We start from the raw sequence: 10,250 nt of genomic DNA, 5'->3' as shown, positions 1-10,250 counted from the left end.
TTTTAATAATATTAATAATAATAATATTAATAATAATAATAACACCATATTTTTATTACATTTGTTCTATATTTTAACTTTATACTAAATGAACGTATTTAATAGGTTAAAGCAGTAGAATGAAGAACTCACGTTAGTTTTCCTGGACAATCTGAAACTAAAGAAGAACGGTTTTATGAGAGTGCACATTAATAATTCAGTATACGAGATTTTACATAACTGAACATTTATTTATTTATATTTTAAACTCTACACCCTGAAATGAGCTCCAGTTTCTCGTGTGTTGTTAAGTGTGTTGATTGTGTGTTATGTGTGTGGTGTATATTGCCTGTATATAGTCTTATAGTTTGTATATCTTGTGTTTAATGTTTAATGTGTACATTGCTTGTATAATGTATTTATACTAGAGAGATCCCATCAGCCGGATCCAAACTCCTTGTGTGTGTCTCCAATAAATCTGATTCTGATTCTGAACGTGTTACATGTACAGTTAGTATATGGTGATCGTGTTGATTTAGTGTTGAGTGTAATGTGTATGGTAGGTAGGTGTGTGTGTGTGTGTGTGTGTGTGTGTGTGTGTGTTGAGTTAGTGTAGGTATAACTTACTGTTTGTAGATCAGAAACCCATTCAGACACAGGAGAAGAACCACCAGAACTCCTAGAACCAGTGCAGTGACTGTGGAGAATAAAAGTGGTTCCACATCTTTACAGACCACTCTGAGTTTAGCTACATGGCATGTAAAGACTCTCTGGTCTGAAGAGAAGTGGGCAGAACATTGCTCATCACCTGGTGAAACACCACACCTACTGTGAAACATGCTGGTGGCAGCATCATACTATATTTTTGAGGGTTTGTTGTTGGCAACGACACATTCTTAAGCTAAATCTTGTTAGTAGTGGATGTGGCTGATACACCTAAACTCAGTGATTAGTTGAGGTGTCCAAATACTTTTGACCACATGCTGTACTTCTCCAGTAAAACCTTGGTTAGGAAGTAAGAACAGAACAGGTGTTTCCTACCTGCAGATGAATCAGGAACCTGAGCTCCAGCAATAAAGGAGAAGATCTGAGTGGCCACGCCCAGGTGATTGATGCCAACACACTGCAGGATGGGCGTGGCCTTTGTGTGTGGTAGACGGACGGATATAGAGCTGTTTAAAGTCACGTTGCTCACAGACTCTTGGATGGTCGATTCATTTAGGAGAGTTTGATCAGAGAAACGCCACTTCAGTTTGGGAGAAGGGTAACCATGGACCACACAGAAGCACTGGATGGAGGTCTGGTTGGTGTTACAGCTGAAGGAGAAAGAGATCTGAGGAGCGTCTGAAACACAAAACCAAATCTCATCTATACAATTACTGAACTACACACCTCAACAAAAGCATGACATGAGCACACCTAGAGCACGAGAACATGTGGAGATGTTCCATTCTGAAAGAGGTGTTAGAACATTTATTGTACTCACACTGAAGTTCCAGGTAGCTGGACGAGTTCTGATCTCCATGCTGGTTTTGAGCTCTACAGTATAAACCATGGTGGGTCTCATCAGTCTTGTTGATGATCAGATGGTTCCCGGTTCCGATCTGCTCTCCGTTCCTCCTGTACCAGGTGTAGTTCAGCACTGCTGGGTTGGCATCACTGCTGCAACTCAGATTCACTGAGGAGCCCAGGAGAACCGGAGCTGATGGTGATACCTTCAGCGTGGTGTTTTTAGGAGCATCTGAGGAGAAATATTCTCACATGAATTGATTTTGAAACTACCAGCAGGTTAAAATCATCCAGATCATCAGAACCACTGAACTGGGCAGTTCCTCCCACTGAATTTTTGGGCAGTTCCTCCCATTCCTCTTTGCAGAACCTCTCAAGCTCCATCACGTTAGATGGAGAGCGTCGGTGCACAGGCATTTTTAGATCTCTCCAGAGATGTTCAATCAGGTTCAGGTCTGAGCTCTGGCTGGGCCACTCAAGAACATTTACAAGAACTTTGTTCTTCTGGCTGTGAGCTTCGGGTCGTTGTCATGTTAGAGATAAACCTTCACCCCAGTCTGAGGTCCAGAGCGCTCACCCCAACAAGCGCCGGACCTGCAATGTATGTTTATTAAATGCAAAATTCACACAATAAAAAGCCCATACAGCTTTACTGCTCTACTGAGCTGCTCGGAGCAGTCTGCCTGTTTTATACGACTCAAAGAGCCAATCAGAAATAAGCAAAGAAATAACTTCACACTGAACAGCATCACACGTTTTTGTGATTGGTGTAGAGATTAAAAAGTCGTTGGGTCGTTGGGTCCGTGTACCTTTGGTCGTTCCTTTTTCACTTCAAAAACCTAAAATGAACAACAGGAAAACGGGGCGTTTCTTCATTTACGTTTCAGGATCAAAAATCAAATAACAAACGAACAGAAACTGAAAATCGGATTCAACCGGAAATAAACACACAAGCGCTGACGCGTATATTTGCTTCAGTGTAAATAAATAAAGTGTTGAAGAGACGGAGTAAACAGTAATAATAACGTGACGCCGCGTCTCCTGTTCTGACTTTTGTATCTGACGTACTTTTTCCTGCTGTAACGCTTTATGGGCTATAATGAACGAGAGGGGCGGACACACATGCAGAGATGATATAAAGTAACTATATTTATTGAAAACAAAGACAAAACATCACACAAAACAAGACAAACAAACACAAGATCTAAGCTAAGTTAAATGCTAATGATAATCACACAAATTAAACTAAATGCTTCATCTAAACATACATAAACTAAGCTAAACTATAAACATGGACTAAGCTAAACAATACAGGCAGTAACAAAAGCTAAACAGACTAAACAGACAATATAGGACTAAACAAAGGCTAAACAGAAATAACAGGCTAATAGGCTAAACAGGCTAACGGGCTAAACAGGATAACATGGCTAAACAGACTAATAGGGCTAACAGGGCTAAAGCAAAAGACTAAAGACAGACCAGATTAAGGAGTACTAGGAGTACTAGGAGAACTAGGAGAACTAGGAGAACTAGGAGAACTAGGAGAACTAGGAGAACTAGGAGAACTAGGAGAACTAGGAGAACTAGAACAATGCAAACAAACAGAGTTACAAGAAAATAGTTCCCAAAGTCTGTGCTCCAGCTTACCTCTTAAATAGAGGGCACCTGGAGCTAATTAGTCAAAGGGAACCAATCAGGAACAAGGGTGTGGCAGGAGACTGAGGAGAGAGAGAGAGGCGTGGCACACAGGAGCACCAGAGCACACAGAGGCTCAAAGTGACACCTGCCCTGTAACTCACACTAGAACTATTTTTCCTAAATTAAACAACTATTGTAAGTAAAAGATGCTGTTTATAACGTCTCACCGTCGTCACAATATTTACATTAATATATTTGTACTGTATAGAAGTGAATTCTGTAATACAGGTAGAACTGATCGTACACGTCACTGTAACTATTACAACATTAATGCTTTTTAATCAGCGTTCTGCTTCATGCACTTTTTAGACGCTTCCTCAGTTTATTATCACAGATGAACCTCACATTAATAATCAGCTTTAACTTGTTTTTTTTTGCAAATAGAGCAAAAATATTCACATCAAATATACAAACACAAAAGTCAGAAGAACCGGGGACGCGTCGTTACGTTATTATTACTGTTTCAACACTTGTACTTCATTTACACTGTTTATATGAAGTAAATAGAAGCATGTCAGCGCTGGTGGGTTTAGTTCTGGTTTAACTGATAAAAAATGTTGATTTCAGGAAAATTAAAATACGCCCCGTTTTTCAATTTCTGCTTGTTTGTTATTTGAAATTTGAAATGGAGATGCTGGGTCAGATAAAAAACAATGATCATGTTTATACTCTAATAATAATGACACTTCCCAGCTCAACATGAGCACACCTAGAGCACGAGAACATGTGGAGATGTTCCATTCTGAAAGAGGTGTTAGAACCTTTATTGTACTCACACTGAAGATCCAGGTAGCTGGACGAGTTCTGATCTCCATGCTGGTTTTGAGCTCTACAGTATAAACCACGGTGGGTCTCATCAGTCTTGTTGATGATCAGATGGTTCCCGGTTCCGATCTGCTCTCCGTTCCTTCTGTACCAGGTGTAGTTCAGCACTGCTGGGTTGGCATCACTGCTGCAACTCAGATTCACTGAGGAGCCCAGGAGAACCGAAGCTGATGGAGATACCTTCAGCGTGGTGTTTTCAGGAGCATCTGAGGAGAAATATTCTCACATGAATTTATCTTCAAACTAACAGCAGGTTAAAATCATCCAGATCATCAGAACCACTGAACTGGGCAGTTCCTCCCACTGAATTTTTGGGCAGTTCCTCCCATTCCTCTTTGCAGAACCTCTCAAGCTCCATCACGTTAGATGGAGAGCGTCGGTGCACAGGCATTTTCAGATCTCTCCAGAGATGTTCAATCAGGTTCAGGTCTGAGCTCTGGCTGGGCCACTCAAGAACATTTACAAGAACTTTGTTCTCCTGGCTGTGAGCTTCGGGTCGTTGTCATGTTGGAAGGTAAACCTTCAGCCCAGTCTGAGGTCCAGAGCGCTCTGGAGCAGGTTATCATCAAGGATCTCGGTGTACTGAGCTGCATTCACCTTTCCTTCTATCAGGACTAATCTCCCCGGTCCAGCTGCTGAAAAACATCCCCACATCATGATGCTGCCACCACCATGCTTCACTGTAGGGATGGCATTAGCCAGGTGATGAGCGGCGCCTGGTCTCCTCCAGACCTGACGTTTGGTATTCAGGCCAAAGAATTCAATCGTTGTTTCATCAGACCAGAGAATCTTGTTCCTCATGGTCTGAGTCCAGACGGGCCGTCATGTGCCTTTTACTGAGGAGTGGCTTCCGTCTGGCCATACAAGCCTGATTGGTGGAGTGTTGCAGAAATGGTTGTCCATCTGGAAGGTTCTCCTCTCTCCACAGAGCAACGCTGGAGCTCTGTCAGAGTGACTATCAGGTTCTTGGTCACCTCCCTGACTGAGGCCCGTCTTCACCAATCGCTCAGATTGGCCAAGCGTCCAGCTCTAGGAAGAGTCCTGGTGGTTCCAAACTTCTTCCACTTACAGATGATGGAGGCCACTGTGTTCACTGGGACTGTCAGTGCTGCAGAGATGTTTCTGTACCTTCTCCAGATCTGTGCCTCGATACAAACCTGTCTCTGAGATCTACAGACGGTTCCTTGGACTTCATGGCTTGGTTTGTGCTCTGACATGCACCGTCTACCATGACCTAATATAAACGGGCGTGTGCCTTTCCAAATCATGTCCAGTTAACTGAAATGACCACAGGTGGATCCAATCAAGTTGTAGAAACATCTGAAGGATGATCAGTGGAAACAGGAGGCACCTGAGCTCAATTTTGAGTGTCATGGCAAAGGCTGTGAAGACTTTTTTCACTTTGTCATCAGGAGGATGACATGTAGGAAAGGAAACTAAAACAGAACTTTGGTGAACATCTCATGACAGATACACCAGAAGTAACTCAACAATGTCCAACAAGCTCATGATCAGGCTGTCCATATACTTTTGACCACATCATTTGTTTATTACTGAATATACGCTGGCAGAGATTCTGCAGAAATGGAGATGCTGGGTCAGATAAAAAACAATGATCATGTTTATACTCTAATAATAATTTCACCTCCCAGCTCGACATGAGCACACCTAGAGCACAAGAACATGTGGAGATGTTCCATTCTGAAAGAGGTGTTAGAACCTTTATTGTACTCACACTGAAGATCCAGGTAGCTGGACGAGTTCTGATCTCCACGCTGGTTTTGAGCTCTACAATATAAACCATGGTGGGTCTCATCAGTCTTGTTGATGATCAGATGGTTCCCGGTTCCGATCTGCTCTCCGTTCCTTCTGTACCAGGTGTAGTTCAGCACTGCTGGGTTGGCAACACTGCCGCAACTCAGATTCACTGAGGAGCCCAGGAGAACCGGAGCTGATGGAGATACCTTCAGCGTGGTGTTTTTAGGAGCATCTGAGGAGAAATATTCTCACACGAATTGATTTTGAAACTAACAGCAGGTTAAAATCATCCAGATCATCAGAACCACTGAACTGATCTTACACAGAACATGAAGAGTAAAAGAACTCTGAGCTGATCTGAGCTTCTTGTTCTCCAGCTGGTAGGTGATGGTGCAGGTGATATTGAGGCTGTGATGCAGGTGAGAAGCTCTGAAGTTCAGTGTAGAGGAACTGAAGCTGGTGTTCTGGTTTAGAATCTGCTCCTCAGGCAGGAAGCTCCAGGTGAAATTCGGGAGGTTAGAAGGACATGAAGACGGAGCAGAACAAACCAGACTTACTGAAGTTCCCTCCAGAACCTTCTTCTGCTCCTCCATCTGATTCTCCTTATACAGGGACACTGAGGGAGAAGCTGAGATGAAGACAGATGGAGAATCAGATTAGATCTGAATCAGATCCAGTGAAGGATCAGTGTAGTTACAGACTCTCTGTACATGCTGTAGGTGGCGCTATAATACTTACTCAGGTTACTTCTCACGTTTATGAAAACAATTCGTTTAGTAAAACTATATTTCAGAGCTCCTGTTGTTTCTAATCTGAACGTATAATTTCCAGTGTCGTTCTTCCTGACGTTGTAGAAGATGGTGGTGCAGTTCTTCTGTTTCAGATCTCCTGTTATGTTCCATTTAATCTGGTTTTTGGTTTGTTTGGAGTTAAACACGTCAGTGTAGGAGATTTTATTCTCTACATCATTTACTTTTTTCCAGATTCCTGTAGGATTGTTCTGTAGGTCTGAATTGTATTGTGTTGTATTTTCAATCTGAAATGTACAGGGTAGAAGAACGCAGCTTCCACGCAGAGCTTCAATCTTCTCTGGTAGATCAATGGAGAAATCTTGACAGAGTACAGCTGCAACACAGAAAAACACACAAACACACACACACACACACACACACACACACACACACATACATACAAATAAACAAACACAGAAACAAATACTCACACACAAATACAGAAAACACACATAAACAAACACAAACAAATGCACAAAATACAGAAAAAACACAAAAATACACAAACACACACAGAAGATGAAATGGTGACTTTGTGATGATAAAATGATCTATCAGAGTAAACAAGAAACATAATAAATAAATAATTACTAAATAAGTAACACATTAATAAAATCAAACAAATAAATACAGTTAAAAATAATAAATAAATAATAAATAATAAATAAACAACTAATTAATAAATACATAAGTAAATACATAAATAAATAACACATAAATAATGAATAATAAATAAACAAAATAGCACATAAATAAAATAAATAAATAAATAACAAATAAATACATAAGTAAATAAAAAATAAATAAATAAAATAACACAAACCTTGAAAGATAAAAGAAAGTGTGTAAAACTTCACAGAAGCTTCTTCCATCATCACATCAGGTCACCTGAAACAGTTTCATCTAACTATTACTATTATACATCATCATCATCACCATCACCATCATCATCATCATCATCATCATCATCACCATCACCATCACCATCATCATCATCATCATCATCATCATCATCATCACCATCATCATCACCATCATCATCATCACCATCACCATCATCATCATCATCACCATCACCATCACCATCATCATCATCATCATCATCATCATCATCATCACCATCATCATCATCATCATCATCCTCATCACCATCACAGAGTGTTTAACAGTGATGGGAGGAATTAAAGCTCTACACATTTTTTCTACACAGTGTTGAGATGTTCAGTTCCAGTCCTCCAGCTCGTCTCTACAGCAGACGTTAGTGATACTGAACACCAAGTTTCTGCATCAGATTAAATAATAGAACATTTTACTGCAGTATCTCATCAATGTACCTGAATGATCTTTAATCAGAAGCGTTTCTGCAGTCAGGTGATGCACCAGTTTCCTACACTAGCTTACCAGCACAGACTCTGGGGTTACTGGTGCTACCAACCAGACCAGGTGCTCAGCAGACACAAGTGGTCAGGTTAGAGGAGTTGCAATAGAGAACTGGAAATGACTCGATTAGGAGTAATAAATAAAAATGCAGATCAATAAGTAAATAAGAATTAAATAGAGCCGTTCTTACCAGCGTCTTAACTTCTGCTTTCACTCGCCACAAACTTCTTTCTACTTCCTCTGTTTTACACCCACAGCTCCAACCTTCAACACCAACACAAAGTTCTACCAGTTCCAGTAACAACTTATTATAACGGTTCCGCCAGTACAGTCAGCCGCCAGCAGGGGGCCTGGGCGGCGCAGGGGAAGAACTGGTGGAGTGGAGCTTCAGAACTCCAACCCCCAGAATCCCCAACGACAATCAGTGCCAACCAGGCTCAGCTGTGCGGCACTGCATTTAAACCCGGCGTCAAACAGCAGCCGGCGTCGCACCGTTAAATCAGTGCTACCGGTAAAAAGGGTATTTGTAAGACAGAGAAGAATAGAAGAGAGAAAAGTAGAAAAGAAAGAAAACAAAAACAAAGAAAAGAAAGGAAAGGGAAAGAAAGGAAAAGAAAAGCACAGAAATTAATAGAAAATTAATAGAAAATTAATAGAAGATTAATAGAAAAGTAAAGGGAGGTTATTGAGCTGCACAAGAGTGAAGTTCAGTCCTCCACTTTCGTTACGTTTGTTTCATGTTTCACAAGCACAATATATTTTTCGAAAGAGAAAAAAGACGTTTCTTCACGGGAGCGTGGGGAAGAGTTTGAGTACTTTTGTTTAAGTTTTGAAAAAACTTTCCTTTGTTTGAGTACGCGATACCGGCGTCTCCTTTGTTTGTCGTTTCGCGCCTTTATTTTCTCACCGCCTTTTATAGCGGTTTATCCCTCTCCTCCGTGTCCCACTCAGTGGCACGTTGAGAAAGCACAGCGCTATAGCGCTAGAAGTCGGAGGTTCGAATCCGACAAAAGCCAAAACACACAACGAGTTCTAAAATCAAATTATTTATTTATTGTACTTTTTAACACGTATCCAACCATAAACTTATATTGATTACTCTGTATTTTGTTGAAATAACCACACACATTAAAAGACATTCTGCGCTTGGGTCCACCACCTCACCCACTCCCCGTAACAGAACGGTGCGACCACCATGGACCCAGCAGAGTTAACGCCCCTTAAGGAAGCCCTACAACATCAGGGCTCCGCCATAGGCCGTCATGAACAACTGCTGCAGGAGATGATGCAGCAGTTGACGCTGTTGGTTAAGAGTCACACTGAAACAGCCCTGGCCGCTGCTGAAGCTGCTGAACAGCGCCCCCCTCATATGTCCACTTACACTTTAGCCCAAACCCCACTCAGAGAGGACTCTCAAGTAGCCACTCCTGAGCGCTATGCAGGGGAACCTGAAAAGTGTAGGGGATTTTTGCTACAGTGCTCACTGGTGTTTGAGCAGCAACCATCCCGGTTCCCCACTGAGAGATCGAAGGTGGCCTTTATGGTGTCCCTTCTTACTGATAGAGCGCTGACCTGGGCCACCTCTCTCTGGGAGCAGAACTCCCCAGACTGCGCCACCAGCCAGGCGTTTACTGAGGCGCTACGCCAAACCTTTTATCAACCTGTCGGTGGAAAGGAGGCTGGGCCACGCCTTCTCGAACTTTCACAGGGCGCGCGCCCAGTAGCCGATTACGTAATTGAATTCCGCACTCTGGCAGCAGAATGTGGGTGGAACGAGGAGGCACTGCTAGCAATATTTCAGCGAGGGCTTAATGGCAGGATTAAAGATGAGCTAGCCACTCGTGACTTGCCCTCCACCCTGCCCGCACTGTATGAGGTATGCATTCGGCTGGACAACCGCATGCGCCAGAGAGCCCAGGATCGGGCCAGAAGTGCCCACGCCCCTGGGTCTAGCCGATTTTGGCAGGGCACTCCAGAGAGATCGTTACCCCCACAAGAGGTACCGGAGCCCATGCAGCTGGGAGGTACCCGTCTGCCCAGTCCGCAGCATGGCCGCTCCTCCACCATACATAAGTCGGGAAATGGAAGGGTCTACCCCGATCAGGGGGGTCGAGTTTAGACCGCACAGTTTCCCCCAATTCTGGCCTCCTTCTCCCTATCACTCTGTCGTGGGCCCCTCGACAGCACACTGAATTAATGGCATTCGTGGACTCTGGGGCTGCCGGCAGTTTCATTGACTCCTCTCTAGTCTTATCCCTGGGACTCCCAGTAGAGCCCCTGGACCACCCACTGCCCATACTTGCCATTGAT

The 10,250-nt window shown here is 42.9% G+C and overlaps 1 protein-coding gene across 1 annotated transcript; it reads right to left on the bottom strand.

The window, feature by feature from the left end:
- Positions 1 to 602: 602 nt before the first annotated feature.
- Positions 603 to 9,022, bottom strand: LOC134330447 (B-cell receptor CD22-like). Its single transcript, XM_063011624.1, has 8 exons — positions 9,001 to 9,022; positions 6,508 to 6,894; positions 6,092 to 6,397; positions 5,747 to 6,001; positions 3,963 to 4,217; positions 1,466 to 1,720; positions 1,021 to 1,323; positions 603 to 676 (listed from the first exon to the last, which is right to left on the bottom strand). Exons 1-8 carry the CDS (start codon positions 9,020 to 9,022, stop codon positions 603 to 605), a joined length of 1,857 nt encoding a protein of 618 aa, XP_062867694.1.
- Positions 9,023 to 10,250: the final 1,228 nt, after the last annotated feature.

Source organism: Trichomycterus rosablanca, chromosome 1 (genome assembly GCF_030014385.1).
Source record: "Trichomycterus rosablanca isolate fTriRos1 chromosome 1, fTriRos1.hap1, whole genome shotgun sequence".
In the NCBI taxonomy this organism is placed as follows: domain Eukaryota; kingdom Metazoa; phylum Chordata; class Actinopteri; order Siluriformes; family Trichomycteridae; genus Trichomycterus; species Trichomycterus rosablanca.
Note: the sequence above shows the minus strand (reverse complement) of the source record. Positions and strands in the feature narration are given on the sequence as shown.